At 38.6% G+C, this 17795-nt stretch overlaps 5 protein-coding genes across 5 annotated transcripts; 3 read left to right on the forward strand and 2 right to left on the reverse strand.

Moving 5' to 3' along the window:
* The first annotated feature begins 194 nt into the window (after nt 1–194).
* On the forward strand, nt 195–1535 carry LOC135944624 (ATPase inhibitor A, mitochondrial-like). Its single transcript, XM_065491701.1, has 4 exons — nt 195–346; nt 803–944; nt 1106–1249; nt 1310–1535. Exons 1-3 carry the CDS (start codon nt 300–302, stop codon nt 1235–1237), a joined length of 321 nt encoding a protein of 106 aa, XP_065347773.1. The 5' UTR covers nt 195–299; the 3' UTR covers nt 1238–1249; nt 1310–1535.
* A 2551-nt stretch (nt 1536–4086) lies between these two features.
* Nucleotides 4087–4518, reverse strand: LOC135942507 (frizzled-2-like). Its single transcript, XM_065488642.1, has one exon. It carries the CDS (start codon nt 4516–4518, stop codon nt 4087–4089), a length of 432 nt encoding a protein of 143 aa, XP_065344714.1.
* Nucleotides 4519–5741: 1223 nt separating this feature from the next.
* On the forward strand, nt 5742–8438 carry LOC135942883 (sialate O-acetylesterase-like). The gene is made up of 10 exons (XM_065489224.1): nt 5742–5885; nt 5935–6005; nt 6067–6159; nt 6228–6369; nt 6413–6584; nt 6909–7137; nt 7601–7752; nt 7804–7903; nt 7962–8048; nt 8111–8438. Exons 1-10 carry the CDS (start codon nt 5777–5779, stop codon nt 8318–8320), a joined length of 1365 nt encoding a protein of 454 aa, XP_065345296.1. The 5' UTR covers nt 5742–5776; the 3' UTR covers nt 8321–8438.
* Nucleotides 8439–9508: 1070 nt separating this feature from the next.
* Nucleotides 9509–15405, forward strand: LOC135942885 (gastrula zinc finger protein XlCGF64.1-like). Its single transcript, XM_065489225.1, has 5 exons — nt 9509–9940; nt 12100–12577; nt 13712–13861; nt 13921–14042; nt 14903–15405. The coding sequence occupies exons 1-5, from the start codon at nt 9812–9814 to the stop codon at nt 15170–15172; spliced, it is 1149 nt and encodes a 382-aa protein (XP_065345297.1). The 5' UTR covers nt 9509–9811; the 3' UTR covers nt 15173–15405.
* A 405-nt stretch (nt 15406–15810) lies between these two features.
* Nucleotides 15811–16539, reverse strand: mago (mago, exon junction complex subunit). Its single transcript, XM_065489226.1, has 2 exons — nt 16239–16539; nt 15811–16181 (listed from the first exon to the last, which is right to left on the reverse strand). Exons 1-2 carry the CDS (start codon nt 16449–16451, stop codon nt 15954–15956), a joined length of 441 nt encoding a protein of 146 aa, XP_065345298.1. The 5' UTR covers nt 16452–16539; the 3' UTR covers nt 15811–15953.
* Nucleotides 16540–17795: the final 1256 nt, after the last annotated feature.

Here is a 17795-nt window from a genome sequence, read left to right on the forward strand (position 1 = left end):
AAATATATTTGGCGGCAACAGCACGTGAATATTCTGGTTGTGAAATAGCTTGCTGCTTAAATGATTCGACTTTTAAGTCCGTTTCATTTAGCTCGATTGAAATGATTAATGCTTTAAGTGTTTATTCACTCCAAGAATTTTTTAACGACCAGCGGCATGAGGAATGAGAATAACAATTTTACCAATTTTATTAAGTTTGCAGGTGTAAGCCACAGAATTAAGAGGCGCTGCTTGCTGCTTGCTAGCTATCTGGTTCACCACGCCCCCTTCATGAGTCCGACTTCTGGCTTGTTCCAAAAATGTCTCTGCTGCGAAATGTGCTTGCCGTCCAACTGTCCCGCGTCCCGTAAGTTGACTTGTGATGAATCGAAACGCACACATCAGAAATGTGTTTCCTCACTCTGAATCTAACGCAATAATGTTTGTAGCTGAAATGCATTTCTCGTCAGCTGTTGCTTGACAAATACATAAATAAACTCTTTGACCGCGCAGTTGTAAATATTTTAACTTTTTTTCTATACTAAATTATTCGTGTCAGCAAAACAAAGAAAATCGCCTTATTTTAATTAAATTTGTTTTCTTTTCTGCAGTCATGTGAAAATTCTTGTGCTCACAAAAATGAGTTAGCAGATATTTTCATGACCTTGATTCGACTGTAGAATGTGTTAGAAGGTTCTATTGACGCGCAAAATTCTTGTGAGTCTGCGCCACTCGAATTTGTACACCTCAACTGCGTCTCTTGTTTATATAACGTACACGTTCAATTTGCCAAATCGACTTCACTGGTGGCGTTTAATTGCAGGGTGCGCCTGATGTCAGGCCAGCTGGGTGACCTTGGCAGTGGAGCCGGCAAAGGAGGCGGCGGCGGCGGTTCCATCAGGTCTGCTGGAGGTAGTTTTGGAAAATTGGAGGCTGCCAACGAAGAGGAGTACTTCTACAAGCAGGTATCTCACCTGACTGTTTATTATTTTCAAATTCGAAATTTATAAACAGAGAATTATTTCTTAAAAATATTTTTCCACATCAACAAATTTAACATTAGTAAAGACAAACAAGAGGCTTGTGTACGAACAGATAAGATCTTTAATCATGACGAATTTTTCAGCAAAGGGAGCAGCTGAAACAGCTGAAGGGCGAGTTGCACGGTGAAATTATCTTTCACGAGGAGCAAATCCAACGCCACCAGGAGGCAATCGAGCGCCACAAGAAGCGAGTTAGTGATATTGAACACAAATAAACAATGGCCGTGGTAAATAATTTCATTTTGAGCTCGAAGTGCTTTATTTGACAGTCGAATTCGTTCTTGCAGAGCATTTGGAGAGACTGGCAGGCGAAAGGGTCAAAGGGTTCCGTCTACAGAAGCCTGCTCATGTGAAAGAGTAGAAAGAAATCGAGTATTAGTCAATTAGTTATCATTTCATACGTTTAACGTTGTTACAAATCTTTTTATATGGATTGAACCCTGGAGTTTCTGCGCTGAGAAAATTAATAAAAATGAAAATACTATTCTTCTGAAGTTAACAACAAACAAACAATATTGTTTAGCTTGATATTCTAACCTTTTGAAAAATAGGTCTTGATTAGAGTTTAGATATTAATGCTCAATAGAAAAATAATCTTTTTCACAAATATTTTTGTCGAAACAGCAATCCATAAACAATTTATGTCGAAATGTTACGAAGCGGAGGACAAAATCACATAAACTCTACGAAATTTACGCCAGATATCAGTCCTTGCGAGGAGACTATTATGTCTAATGTAAATATTTTATTAATTTTTATTTAATTAAGATTTTTGAAACTTTTGGGACCTCATTTTCTCATCTCCCCGTGGTCCAGTTTGTAAAATAGGGTGTGTTTTGGATTCCTCTCGTTAAGCCCAGTCGAATTAACATGAAATTTGATGCCCTATGTCAAAGGTCTATTATGTTGATTCTGATTTTGGAAATTTGAAAATGAGCTTGACAGTTTTGTACGGGAAAATTTCCTTGTTTACTTGAAAAACACAAATTTTTCGACTATTTCGTGTTTTCCTTTCATTGCCATTTCCAACTCTCGGGTTCTGCAAAAACTATCCTCCGTTAGACTCGTCTCGACCTCCCCTTACCAGCTGAACGGTTTGGGGGTGCTCACCCTTCACCCTAAAATTTCTGTGTTTCTTCCCCGTTGAAAATGTGTTAGCTGTTTTAATTTACGCTCGAATTTTTATACTATTTTGCATTTGGTTATAATATTATTTATTGTTTTTAATTTTTAATGCAATTTAGTTATGGTTTGCCTTCTGAGGAAGCATGCTTTTCAGTATTACATTTAAAGAGGTGGAAGGAGGAAATAGAAAATGATAATTAGGTCTGGGAGGGAAAGTGGGAAACCGATGAAAAACTCGAATTAGAATTCTGCGTCGCCGAAAAGGCACACCGTTTAGAATGAATCACAATATTTAATTCGAAAAGAATAATAATGTAAAATTTACTTGATAAAATGCAGATTTTTGGAATTTTTTCTAAAACTTGTTGGTTTTCCGCAGACCACAACGCGCTGCAATGAAAAATTATTTTTAGATGAGCTCAACTGAATTCAATGCGGCGTTTGCACTGTTTTTAACACACAATAAATCACACAGTTTCTTTTAATTTTTTATTGTTTTTTTGTTGCTACAGGGATTTTTTATTATAATTTCAGTTGTTGACTTTGCTATTTTAAGATTTAAAAAATATTAATTTTATTTTCTGCTGAGCTGCTTTTCCAGATGAAATTTAAACAACAAAATTGTAACTAAACTATTTTTAAAAATTTATCATGCTACACACGCTACACTAAATTGACTATACAAAAAATATTTATAAATAAAATTAGCTAAGTGTGAATTTCACGTAATTTAAGCGCTTATGACGAAGTATACACTCTGACGATATTGCAGAAAAAAAATAGAAAGATGAGCTGCTGGGTTGTGAAAAACGTCATTGCAGGCAGCGATTTCACCCACCCACACACATACACAGCGTCACCTGTAAAATCGATTCCTTTTTCCCCTTTTTTCGCGTAAATCGGCACGTGCTGCGTGAGATCTTCTCTTTTGTAAACAAGTTGTTGACCCGAGCCCTGTGAATGAAAGAAAGAAATGATGTTATCAGCGCGCGCGTGGGAGAGGAAATATATATAATGTCGCGCGCCTTTTACCCCGACCTGATTGCGGGTATCCAAAGAGCCTTTTAAAATTATAAAGCTTTTAATTTCTTTTGAATATGTTTTTTAGAAAATATGATTACACAAGGAAAAACACGTTATTTATGCAAACTGAAGAGAAGCTGATTAGGCAGTGTTTGTTTTAAAAAGCATCGCATATAATAATAAATAATTATCTACTTCTTTTGAGCTTCTATTTTCGTCCTTGTTCCTATGCAATTTGCATTTATTTTTTGACAGAAATGTTTTGAAACACGAATAGAAGGCGTGATTATTTGTTTTAACTCTTTTGGCTCTTTTTCTTTCTATATATAGATTTTTATATTGCACCTAAAGATTTTAAACTGGAAAAGGTTGAAATAAAATTAAAACTAAATTATAGAGGAACGTCAGCAACGTGAAGATTTATTAATTTAAAGTGGAATGATACAGGGCAACAATTAAAAATTATTTGAATTGTTGGATGCCATTAACAATTTGTTCAACAATTTGCAATAATAAAAAAGGACCTTCCCACAGTAAAAATTCAAATTTTGCCAATTTTCTCCGAAATTTAAAGTGCTTGAACATATTTCCTTGGCATATTTCGATTCCTCTCGTCGAGATCTGTCCAACGGTGTACGCCACTTATTGGGGAAACTCTTGGTTTTGAAATAAAATCGGATTTCAAGTAAGGAGACAGCCCTTATCATTTGAAAAGCACAATAACTTTCCAGCTAATTTTCTAAAAAAATTACAGTGCTTCTTAGGTCAATTTAGGCTTTAACTGGATGAGTTTAAGGGATGAGTTTATGCATTGGCAACAAGCATTTTCCAGGCTTTGGCACTATCATTCCTCTTTTTAATGTTAAATAAATTCCAACCTTGCTAAAACAATAAATGGAGCAGCTGCTATAATAGGTCACTGCTCTGCAGACGAATCGTCAACGTCAATGCAAGGTTTGCCGTCGTCAGGGAACTTTTCGCAGTCGAGCTCGTGAGGCCAGGCGATTCCAGAGCGGCTCATCGGCGCCTCGCAAGCGGATTTTGCGGCGACGCACGCCGACCTGCACGGAGGGATGGGATGCGGAAGGACGGTGCAGACTGGAGCGAAGACGTTGCACAACAAGGCCTGAAAATTCGAGCTGCAGTTTTTGACGGGCAGGAACACGTCTAGTCCGGCGTCCTGCTGTTTCTTCTGGCTCAGCGCGTTGGTCTTGTACGTCAGGTTGTACGGCATGTCCGGCACATCCTGGCAGAAGGGCACGGTCAGGGTCTCGCACCAGTCGAACGTCACCTGGCCAGCAGCCAGCCCGACCATTAAGAGCACAACAACCTGAATTTTGCCAGTCATTTTCCTACAGCTTCTGGATGCTTACTGAAGAGAAAATATATAACTTCTTGCGTGTTTATAGCCTCGATAGAAAACAGAAAACGCCTGTTGCTGCAATTTATGTTCTGATAAAATGTAAAAGTGATGAGAGTAAATAAAGATCTAATTAATTAGATATACTGATATTGTGACACACTCAGCTGTTGGAAACGCAGAGAGGATTCGCCAATTTTGCAATGCGCAAAAATGCACCGCTGGCTTTTCCGCATTTACCCTCAAAAAGGTCACATTTTGCGCCAAAAAAATAAACTTTTGAAAATTGCGACGGTGAGAGTTGAAAATTTTGGTCTTTTTGTGTCTCTTTTGTACTGATTTTGTAAAATGGACCCCAATCGGGTTGAGTTACACACCGTTTGACGCGGAATTTAATAGGCATAAATTTAATTCTTTGTTTAGCCAAATCAAAACCAAACAGCCCGAGTTATTAATTTTTAAAGTCCCAAAAACGTGGTTTTTTATAATTTTCGAGTCGGGGCGTGCGATCGTATTTAATAAAAAAGCATTGAGGGTCTCTGAAAGAACTCGACGAGCCACATCTTAACGAAAATCTTGAGGAAAATCGAAGTAGGATAACTAGGGCCCGAGATATTGGCTCCTAAAGGTCAAAATTTGCTCCCTGAGAGCCTTAACATTGAAAGCGGCACGGTTTTAATTTTCTAATAATTCAACAGGTTGATGGATTTCCAGTCTAAAGGTCTTAAACGAAAGGTCTCGCCGAGCCCTACCAACTGACTTACCCTGAAGACCTTTTTCAGGGTACCCCACCCTGAAATCGGTCCCGGAGCCACTATTCGCGAATATTCCGATGCCGCCGTCCCTTTTACCACTCTCAGGCCAAATTTTAATCGCCAAAAAATCGGCCGGCACCAAACGTAAAGTGCGAAGCGCATGTTTCAAAAATCAGAAACTATAAAATAAAAATTCAGCTAAATTGACGACTGATAGCTTATATCATTGATGCATATCAAATTATAAAATGCCTGCTTTATCTAAAATTATCAAAAGCTGTAATCAAACTCGACACTTTAGTGTTACATCAGCATTATTCGAATTAAGATGGGCATCTCAACAGTGTTGGGTCTCTGCTTTTTATTTTTCTTTGCGTCCTTCGCGGAAGGTATTAATATATGGCTTCAATTATTTCCAACGCCTGCTTGTATATAGTTAATCTCTCTTTTAAGGGGAAAACTTTCGACTGTTGAATATTTTCCAAGATGATATGGTCTTGCAAATGGCACCAAAGAGTGCTGTTTTGAGTGGATTTGGCGAGCCGAGCGCTGAGGTTGTCGCACAATTTGAGGATAATTTTTTAACGACTTCTGTTTCTGGTATTATAATCTCTTTTCAATACGCGAAAAAACTTAAATTCTTAAATAGACGATGGAGCTTGGCAAATCATCCTGCCACCGCACTCTCCAGGGGGTCCTGTCAATTTCCAAATTACGCAGGTAATCGAAAAAATAGTTAAAAGGTCATCTGGGGAGTGAATTAATTTTTAAATTTAATCAGGGAGGAGGCAATGAGACGTTTTCTTTCAATGCTTGGTTTGGAGATGTGTGGTTTTGCAGCGGGCAAAGCAACATGGAAATGCGAGTCGAGGAGGTTATTTTTGTTTTAATCTCAAATTAATAGCGGAGGTCGAATTATTAAGATTTATCTAAAATAAAAAGGTATTCAACTCGACCGAGGAAATCACGAAAGCGCTTTCTTATCAGAACCTGCGACTGTTGCAAATTAAAAATAACTACTCGCTGTCGACCGAGCTGGACGAGGTCGAGGGCTTTTCCATCCCTTGGACAGCGCCCCAGCCAGGTAATTAAATAAATAAAAGAATAAAAAAATTGATTTCGTATAGATTCTGTCCCAAAATTTTCTGCGATGTGTCTTTTCTTCGGCGAGCGTCTTTCGGACCATTTCAACAATTCCCGCCCCATTGGCCTGATCGATTCTTCATGGAGTGGGACCAGAATTGAAGCTTGGTCATCGGCGAGAGTGGCCGCGGAATGTAACACTCCTGCTAATGACGGGTAAGATTTTTTTATTTAGCAAAAAGTGAGTTTTTTTTCAATTTTAACTAGTTTCTTGTAGGTAATGTTTGCACATCTGTTTTCAATAATTTTCTAATTATTTACTGATGGACCTTGAGTTATAAAATTGTCAGAGTGACATTTTTAGAGAAATCAAGGCGGCAAAAAATGGCAATTTAAACAAATCTGCACAGTAGAGGAAATTTTGACCACTCCAACCGTAAATTCTAGATTTTCACAGGGGAAATATGGAATAAATTCATTTCTTGCGCAAGAAATTGGTAAAAATTACACTGGTAAAAACGATAATATATTTATTTACAGGCAGAACGAAAACTCGCAGTCTGCTCTTTGGAACGGAATGGTGGCGCCGTTGACGAAAACAGCAATCCGAGGGGCGATTTGGTACCAGGGCTCGACCAATGTTGAGTGGAACGCCGACTTTTACGCGTGCCACATCACCGCTCTTGTCAACGACTGGCGAAACTCGTTCCAGCAGGGAAACGTTCCGGCCGACGCGAACAGTATTGCTTTTCCATTCGGCATTTTCCAGGTTAGAAATTAAAAATGACTAGTTGCATAAACCCTTAGTGTTCAAAGCCGGCAACAGATGGCGCAACCACAGACTTTCTTAAAAAAATTTGTTTTAAGGCATTTCCGCTGCGATTTCAGACTCAATCTAGCTTATTTGCTTTTTTTTAATTAATTTGCTAATTTTTGACGTTCTGAAAACCAAAATCGGTTCAGCCATTCGCCGTAGAAACGTTGGAAAATATTTTTTTATTTCAAAAAATAGTTTTTCACGATTCTACGGCGATTGGCTAAACCGATTTTGGTTTTCAGCACGTCAAAAAAAGCATATATTAATTGAATAATGCACAGTAGCTAGATTGAGTCTGAAATCGCAGCGGAAATGCCTTAAAATCGAAAGTCTACGGTGGCGCCATCTGTTGGCGGCTTCGAACACTTAGGGTTTATGCAACTGGTGAATTGCACACTTTTTAAAATTAATTTAGAACGGACCGGCCGAGCGGGGAGAGAGTTACGAGTGGGGATATTTGCGTTGGCACCAAACAGTCGATCAAGGGGTGCTGCCGAATTCGAACATCCCCGAGGCTTTTTTGGGCACCACCTACGACCTGACCGACCATGATTCGCCCACCGGAGAGTGAGTTTCCGTTCAAATTAATTTAAATAATTTATTTCTTGAGAAATTTAGCATTCATTTTCGAGACAAACAGACGGCTTGCACGAGATTGGCGGACGCGGCTAAGAATTTGATTTACGGACAAGTCGACCGAAAGAAATACGGCCCTGTTGTAGGTGTTTTATTTAAATTAAATGCTATTTTCGATAAAATTAAAATTCTCCATGCAGCCGGTCAATATCGACTTGTCTTCTGCTGACTCCCTGCTGATCACTTATGATACGGCCCTTTCAATAGGAGGTCCGGATGGATTTGCCGTGAGTCAACGTGGGAATTAAATTTTAATTAAATTATATTCAATCAAGGTCGTTTTCTGCAGTTTGAACTCGCGGATGGATCTTGGAGTGCAGCCTCGTTTGCGCTAGAAAACGCCACTTCAGTCCGCGTTCAGGTCCAACCTGATGCACGTCTTTTGACTTACGCGTTCAGGTCAAGCGTTTGCGAGTACAAGCAGTGCGCCCTGTACTCTGATGACGAGGATAGATTGCCGGCGCAGCCGTGGATTTGGGATATACGAGCTCAAAATTAAATTTTAAACCGGGGTTTTGTGAATAAATACATGGAATAAATCAGTTATAAATTGGAAATTAAGTTTTAAACTATTTTGAGAAAAAAATATTTACTGTTTAAACGCTGAATTAGTTTCTTTTAATTGCTTCCATCAACGAAAAATGCATTTTTTTACACTTTTAATGGGGTTTCAAGGGGTTGACGCCCTTTTTGACTGCTTCAGCTAACTAGGGGAGCTCATGATGAATTGAATGGTGTGCAGTTTATGCAAATTTGATGTTTAGAAGCCGAGATTTGGTAAACAAAAATATTTAGCGAAGCTGTTGTCATCGAAAATCAGTGTTTCGACCAAATAACCGGTTCTAAAAGGGTCAAATTTACGAAAATTACATATAATTTTTCACGTCTTCACGTCCCATGATGCACTGAGGTAGTTTGAGGCTGATAAAGACTAAATTCCGTTGCGTAGAGAGGTGCAAACAACAAAAAAGTGTAAAATTGTGCGTTTTTCAGGGTGCAAAAAAGGGGTTGGAGTGTTAGCACCCTTAAACTATATTGGCTATCAAGAGGAAGTTGAGATGAGTCGATCGGTGTACGGGTTTTGAAAATCTGACAGTTAGAAGCTGAGATTTGGGCGTGTAAAAATTAATTTAAAACACAAAAAATCGCTATTTTTCTAGATTTTATTTTTTAATAAATAGTAAATGTGAAACACCGCTCCAGATTTTGACTTATCTAACCTAATATTTTGCGCTCTACAAGATGGCTATATCAAAAATACAAATTTTAAATGCATTTATTTTCAAATTTGAGTTTTAATTCAGAAATTGAATTTTAGTGACCTTAACCTTCGACCTACGGCTTTAAGGTCAACAGGAAAGTTGTTCCACATGACGAGACGAGTTCAACGGTGTCTAAATTTTTGTTCTACGACCAGTTTGGAGCGATAATTTGGACAAAAACTAAAATAAAAATTGAAATTCAGGTGCCTATAAACATAAATCGTGCAAATATGTAATGTGAAAAAGTCGTCATTTTTTGTTACATATGATAGGGCATTTTAATAGTTAGAATTAGAACATAATCAAATTAAAAAAAATCGTCATCACACGGAAGGGCGAATTTCCCCTCGCGCGTTTTCCCAGAGAAAAGAGCCGCCGCGTTGTGCCACCGGCACGTGTAGGAGCGCTGGCGTCGGCGTGTCAGTTGGTTGTCAGACGAAAACAAACAACAAGGTAGGGTGCGGGAGTGCGGGAGCCGGGAGAGTGCGTTGAACGCGCTGCGTAGGGGGTTGGGGTGCGACTAGACACCCCTTCGTGTGTCTGACCTCGGAGAAGGGCCAGCCAGCATCAGCATCAGTCGGCGGTTGCCAAGCGGCGGACTCGCCCTGCTCTTGCACGGCCCTCGACGCCGTCCGGGCCGCAAAGTCCGGCGATTAAAATCCGCGCCAGATGCGTCCTCGTGCGCCGAGTTTCCGCTGAAGGGCCAGGGTTGAGGGGCGGGATTTCCGATGGGGCCCAAGGATGGGGGCGCTGCCCCGCGCCTCTGCCGCCTCTGCGGCAAGAAGAAGCCCAAACACGACGACGTTTCCAGCAAAGAGGGCCTCATCAACCTCATCGAGGACTGCTTGAAAATTAAGGTACATATTCGCACCCGCTCACGCACTTTTTTGTTTTCGCCCCGGATTTGCACGGTTGGCGGTGATTCATCGATTTTGACCGCTCCAACCCTTCACTGCAGTGCTGCAGTTTTGCTCTGCGTCACAAAAATCGATTTTATGTATCTATCTACAAACCAAGGAGGCAAGAGGCGACTCGCAGAAAAGTGCGTGTCCTTACGCACAAATTACGAATATTTAAGCTGGAATTTTCGCTCTTGCAGGATTTTTGTCTTTTTTTAGCTAAATTTATTGAGGATCTATCAAATGAAATAGAATGTACTTTTTTGGATCGATAGGAGAAGAAAAATCGAGGTTAAAATTGGTTTACAGCTAAATTTGGTTAATTTTTGCAAGGAATCCACTTTTGATTTATGTCTCCTCTGCTGATTTATGAATTATGGAAAGTTTTTTTCAACTGTATGAAAAAATTTGACCAGATTTTTGTTCTAAATTAAAAAAAAAATCAATTTGTCTGAATAAAATTTCAAAAGACTTCTTTAATTTGCTCAGAAAATTCGTCCGACGATTTCGAAAGTCGAAAAAAGGGGGAAAATAATTTCCTAGCCTGCTGAATAAGAAAAAATCCTCTTGGTTCCAGAGTTAAAAAACGTTTTTTTTTTAATTTTGACCAGTTTCTCGCAGGCATTGTTTGCACCTGTTTTCAATAATTTTTTTTTAATTATTAGCTCACGACCTCAACTTGAAAAATTGTCAGAGAGATATTTTTGGAGAAATTGAGACAGCAAAAAATGGCAATTTAAAAAAATCAACACATTAGATGAAATTTGGACCACTCCAAACGCAAATTTTAGATTTTCGCATAGGAAAAATGGAATAAATTTATTTCTTGGTAAAAATTGAGTGGAAAAAACCAGTGGTGTAAAAAAAACTGGGTGGTTAAGCAAATACAACCCTGTTTCTTCGATAGAAATGTCAATATTTACCGTAATACTGATCTAATTCTAAAAATCAAATATATTTTGGATGTTTTGAACAATTAATGTTGTTGTTCAGGTGTGATTTTTTACATAATTATACCAATTTTTGAACCTTTGGCCGTTAATATCTTGAGAACTGCAGGTTTCTCCAACTCAAAATAAATAATTAAAAAATTTACACGCACCTGGAGCATCATTTTGTCATTTGCTTCGAAAAAATCCAAAATTTCCTTCTCAAGTTTTAATCGATTTTAAAAATTAAAAAAAACGCTCGTAAAATAATTATTTTTTTGAATGTTTATTTATTTTAGTTGTTGCCCGTCAGGGTTCGCCAATTTTGCAATGTGCAAAAATGCACCACTGGTTTTTTGCGCAAAAAACAGCTGGAAAAACTCACCAGTTTTTGGTTTTTCCGAATTTAACCCAAAAAAAAGTCATATTTCACGCTATAAAAGCCAGATATTTTGGAAAATTACGATGAGAGTTGAAATTCTCGGTGAAACCAGTAGCCTAATTTTGTTCATCCTATATGGGAATTTTTGATCTTCCTAGAGAATGCATGTTGTTCGGAAAAATTCGAAAAATTGCATAAAAAACGATAAAAAAACAGTTTTTGCTATGCATTTTTCCGGAAAAATCAGGGTTGCATTTGCTTACCACCAGGTTTTTTCACCACTGGTTTTTTAACGAATTTTCCAACTCAATTTTTATGAATTTCTTGCGCAAGAATTGCAAGAAATTAATTTATTCCATTTTTCTTCTCAGAAAATCTCAAATTTCGGTCGGAGTGCTCAAAATTTCCTCCACTGTGCAGATATTTTCTTTTCAATTGCTATTTTGCTGCTTCAATTTCCCAAAAAATTATCTCTGACAATTTTTAAGTCGAGGTTATAGGCTAATAATTAGAAAATTATTGAAAACTGAGGTGATAATGTTGCCTGCAAGAAACTGGTAAAAATTGAAAAAAAAAACGTTTTTACAGCTGCACGGCATTTTTCTTTCAAAAAATGCGGGTGTTTTGAGAACCCTGCTGCCCGTCTAATAAGGCATAGTTTGCGGTTCTTGCTTCATTACATGATTTCGAAAACCCGTTTTTCCCGATTGCGCCCTGCTTTTCCAAACCCATTCTCAAACAATCAACTCCCAGCTGGAAACCCCCAAAAATAGATGACAACTAACGTAAGAAAAAATTGGTTTCAGATTGATCTCAAGGACGGGCTGCCGCAAAACGTGTGCAACGAGTGCGGGCGGAAGCTGCGTTCGTGGCGCAAATTCTTCGACACGGCGCAAGAGACGCAGGTGAACTTGGTGGAGATGATGCCCGAGTGCGTGGAGCGACCTGAGCGGCACAAGTGCGCGCTGTGCGGGCAGCAGTTCAGCAAGAGCCGCGCCTTCGCGCAGCACCTGGCCGAGCACTCGGGCCGCAAGTTCTGCTGTCCGGTGTGCAAGCGCAACCTGGCCAGCGAGGAGGGCCTGGTGCGCCACCAGGAGGTGCACTCGGACACGCGCAACCACTGCTGCCACCACTGCGGACGCCTCTTCCAGACGCTCACCTGCCTCAGCCAACACGTCCGCTACCAACACCGACCCGCCGAAAACCCAGCCTTCACCTGCCAGTTCTGCAACAAGAACTTTGTCCAGCGCACCCACTTTGAAATCCACGTCCGAACGCATACAGGTCAGCATAAATCTATTATAGAGGAATGATACTGGAAAAGCCTGGAAAATGTTTGTTGCCAATGCATGAAGTCATTCCTTAGGATTCAGTTAAAGCCTAAATTGACCTAAGAAGCGCTGTAATTTTTTTGAGAAAATTGGCTGGAAAGTTAGCGTGCTTTTCAAATGGCAATGGCTGTCTCCTTACTTGAAATCCGATTTAATTTCAAAACCAAGAGTTTCCCCAATAAGTGGCATACACCGTTGGACAGATCTCGACGAGAGGAATCGGAATATGCCAAGAAAATATGTTCAAGCACTGTAAATTTTGGAGAAATTGGCAAAATTTGATTTTTTACTGTAGGAAGGTCATTTTTTTATTATTGCAAATTGTTTATCGGTCAATTGTTTATGAGTTTATGGCATCCAACAATTTAAATAATTTTCAATTGTTGCCCAGTATCATTCCACTTTAAGGAAAGGTCAACTTTGGCGATTTTTTTCAAGGTGATAGCCCCCTTTGACAGGGTTTGCAAAAAACCAGCTGGAAAAACCACTAGTTTTGGATTTTCCGTATTTTTACAAATTTAACCCCAAAAAGGTCACATTTCGCTCCAAATAAGTAATCATTTTTGGAAAATCATGATTTAGGTTCGAATTTTCTGTCTTTTGGTGGAACCAGTGGCATTTGTACTCAATTTTAAAAATTCTAGTAGAAATTTTCAAACGGATTTTGTACGAAAATTTGAGAAAAATGTGCTCTATAGGAAAAAAACTGGAAATTTAATCAGCTTTCTGAATATAGACAGTTTTTGACGCTACTACCAACTGCTGAATTTCAATAAAGCCCTTTTAAAAAAACTGCAATTTTTGAAAAAATTAAAAAATAACTTACAAGACTCAAAAGTACCATTTTTTGTCTTCTCATTATTAAATTTTCATAATTTTTCTCGCCCCCGAAGCAATTAATTTCCTTTGCTCAAAAAAGGTGCCCTGGTTAAATTCAAAAAATTAGATTTTGGGGCAGTTTTGGTCTGAACTATATTATGAAAAAATGTAATATCATTTTTTAAAATTAAAAAATCACTATAATAATTCCACTTTAAGTACATCCTGAACACTTCTTCTAATCAACTGCTAATTCTGTTTGTTTCAGGGATAAAACCATACTGCTGTGAGACTTGTGGTAGTCGATTTCCGAGCAGTGCTCTCTTGCAACGCCACGTTTACGGAGTGCACGAAAAGAAGAAGCGATACAAATGCCCGCAATGCCCCAAGGAGTTTCTCTACAAGCACAATTACACAGGTAAATTACTGAATTAAATTCAGGAGAGGCGAGAATTCATGCTAATCTTGATGTTGCAGCGCATCTAGCCCGCCACGAAGGAACCAAAGAAGTCAAATGTGACCAGTGTGACAAGTCTTTCTTCACCAGAAATGCGCTTTTCAGGCACATGAGAGTACATTCCAAGGACAAGCCCTTTGCTGTAAGGATAATTAATTTTTTTTTAAATATCACGAAAACTAAAACTTTCACCGTCCTGAAACTTTATATAAGCATGCCACATGGTACATACACCTGGGGCAACATTTTATCTCATGTTTAAAAATGTTAAATTGACTGTTAAAAATATTTCAAAATTTATTTTAACTAAAAAATTAACTAGAATTAGAGAATTTCGTTTTTTGCAAATTAAACAGTTGGTGGCTGTCAAAATAGGCATTTTTTGATGTTCTAGCTTAACTGTAACTTGAGATAATCTCAATTTCACCCTGATTTTCCGGAGCAGCCGTCAAATTTGGTTAAAGTGGAATGATAGTGATTTTTTTATTTAAAAAATGACATTACATCAAAAGTTAACCCTAACCGAGCAATATTTTTTCATATACTTCTGACCAAAAGTGCCCAAAATCCAATTTTTCTAATTTAACTTTTTGCAATTTTGAGCTAAGAAAGTTAATTGCTTCCAGGGTGAGAAAAAATATGAAAATTTAACAGTGAAAAGATAAAAATAGTACTTTTGAGTCTTGAAAGTTTTTTTTTATTTTTCAAAAATTGCAGATTTCTGAAAGGGGTCTGTGCGTGGCCTCATTAAAATTCACCAGTTGATTTTAGCGTCAAAAATTGCCTATATCCAGAAAGCTGATTAAATTTCCAGTTTTTTCTATTGAGCAGATTTTTAATTTTTCTCAAATTTACTATTTTCGCAAAAATTTTGTCTGAAAACCTCTACTGGCCGTTAGAAAAACTTTAATTTTTTGGGGGGAACATAATAAAATATTTGAGGAATTACAGAACCCTCGTGGAAAAACCCAATAATTGATTCTTTTTTTTAATCCATTTTAGTGCGACATTTGCGGCAAGAAGTTTGCAGACTGCAGCAACCGGAAGCGGCACATGCAGCAGCAGCACGGCACGTCTGAAATTCCACGCGCGCAGCCGAAAGAGCCAGAAATGATGTTGGTGGCGCTGAGCGCGACCGACGAAGATCTGGACCTGAACACCCTGTCGAGCGCGCCGCTCTCACCTTCGCTGACGCTTCCTCTCGAGCTTCTGCCGGCCAGCCCCTTGCAGCTGCCCGCCTCGGAATTCCTCATCCCCCTCAACAATTACTGATTGATCTCAAGCTTTTTTGTGCTTTATTTGTGTAGCGTAGATCTAGTTTTTTGTGTGATATTTTTGGTAGGTAGCACCCTAGAGAATACATAGTGAAATTCATATTTTGTAAACTTGTAGTGATGTGATCAGAATCAATTATTGCATTCCATGAGAAACCAAGTCGATTTTTATGATGTGTATATTTACGCAGATCCAAATAAATGGCATACAAATATTAAATAAACGTTCATAGATTTTGTTTCCATGCCAAGCTAAATTTTTAGAAAACTGCCAGCAAAGTTAACACTATTTTGAGTGGGGAGAATCTCCTTTTAAATTAAATCCAGACGATTTACGTTGAAATTCCGCATCTTCTTCAGTAAAAAATTATGCTTCTCAGTATTAATTGGTCTTCCAGAGGATTTAAAATCACATTAAAAATAGCCAAATAAATTCTTTGATAAAAATAATTATTCATCTGTTGATGCCTGTGAAAATAATTAACTGAAAATATATTCAGCTTTGTAGAAAATTATAAGATACTCATTTAAAAATAACTTTGTTGTCTCTAGAAAAGGGGCGTAACCAGCAAAATAAGGAATATATCAGATTTAATAACATTTCGAGACTTGAATAATAAAACCAGTGCACAAGAATTGAGTTCGACTTCTTGTTTTATTGCAGAAATTACGAGAATCATTATGACTGTATTACATAAATGAATGCACTGTAGAGTCCAACCGAAACAAAAATACATAAACAGTTTGTGGTGGTGATGGAGATGTAATAACCGACACAATTAGATGGGCTTGATCTTGAAGTGGAGACCAATCAGGGAGAAAACGAGACACTTAAGGTCCTGCACCAGGTAGTAGAAGCAACGCAGACCCTCAGGGTCCTTGCTCTGGTTCACGTCCACCAGGCTGCCAGTCTTGGAGGTGGTGAACGAAATGTGCTCATCGCCGACCACGATTTCCAGCTCCTGCCGACCCACTCTGTCTGGCGTGGGCCAAAGATTGTCGTCCTCCTGCGAGTGTCAATTTTAATAAAACATCCTGAACAGGCCTGACGAAGGGTTACAAACCTGCATAATTTCCGAGTCCACGATGATTCTCTTGAGCTCGTCCATGACTGTTTGGTGGACGTAGGCTTCCTTGCGGATCATCGTGTCGTTCTTGTAGTTTGAGTTGTTTGCGTACCGCAGCTTGCCGTCCGGTCGAAACTCGAACTCGAGGAATTCGTGGCCGAATTTGCCCTTGTGGCCCACGTAGTAGCGCAGGTAAAACTCTTGCGACATGATTATTTTGGCAAAATAGAAGGAATAATGACAAAGCCTGGCCTCGACAACCGGCTTTACGTTTGCGTCTCCAATGAAAACAAATATGGCGGACAGTCGGTTATTCATTGAACCGAATACCGGTTAAAAGTTATTTATCAAAACATGAAAAACATCATCTTTATTTTATAAAATTAATACGTAGAACATTAAATTAAATATTTTAAGGTTTTATGATGTTTATTTGATTTATTATTTAAAAATAGCATAGAGATTATGTCAGTTTAAACCGGTTACGTTTTAACCGGTTAAGCAACCTTCCTTAGGGGGTTTTCATTGTTTATATCGCTGTCCTGCAGCCGATTGCGGTGAAATGACCATCAATGGATAGATTTTAACGAGTAGAATTGAAAGAACACAAGAAAACACGGTGCAATGGCTGAATTTTTCATGAAAATACGCATTAAAGCAAATACTGCGCTCTGATTGGCTAGTCTTATTGTAATTCGCGCGCTGGCCTCTAGCTGCGTGCTTTCTGGTGAGGAGTGGGGGAGAGTTTTCTGTACTTCTTGGTGCTGTTGGCGCGTGGCGGGAACGAGTGCATTCACCTGAAGGAATTTTTCGCAAATTTCTTTTAAATTCGATTTTGGACAACAAAATTTTTTAAATCGGCGGGCTGGTTGTTATTTATGCAATGGAATTTTTGATATTTATTACTAATCCATTTCGCTCCTAGACTTCACAGAACGAATTAAAATATTGCAAAGAATTTCTTCTGGGGATGTTATAAGATATTTAATTTAAATTTCTACGTCAAAAAAAATTTGAAATGACTTTACTCGTCACTTTTTTCAATTCAATAACAACAATAAACATTATTTTTCCTTTTTCAACAAACATAATTAATATAATGTTTAATAATATTATTTAGAACATTTATTGTTGATTTTGTTCAGCTAAAAAAATTGAAACAATTTACTATAAGAGAATCTTTCAGGTAAAAATTCCACGCACGTTTTGGTTTGCGTGGCAAGTGCAGACAGCTAATAATTGAGTCTAGAATCATCGTTTGTGCAGGGGTAGCTTTGCCGGGCGCAGGGATGTTGTGGCAGGGGTGCCAACGCTAACGCCGGCCGCACTAATGAACTGGAAAGAAGCAGATACCGAAAAGTGTTGGCTTTTATCGCCGTATAGCTCATGGCTGTATTATTTCCGCGCCGAGTACATAGACCGCGTAACGATTCGCCTCTCTGCTCAAAATGCAAAATGTCTGCTTTTCGATTTTGTTGAGAAACACACAGAGGTGCTGAGTGTGCGGAAAGGCGATAATACAAATTAGCTGCTTGTGCATGTGTCACATAAACA

This window comes from Cloeon dipterum, chromosome 4 (genome assembly GCF_949628265.1).
Source record: "Cloeon dipterum chromosome 4, ieCloDipt1.1, whole genome shotgun sequence".
Taxonomy (NCBI): Eukaryota; Metazoa; Arthropoda; class Insecta; order Ephemeroptera; family Baetidae; genus Cloeon; species Cloeon dipterum.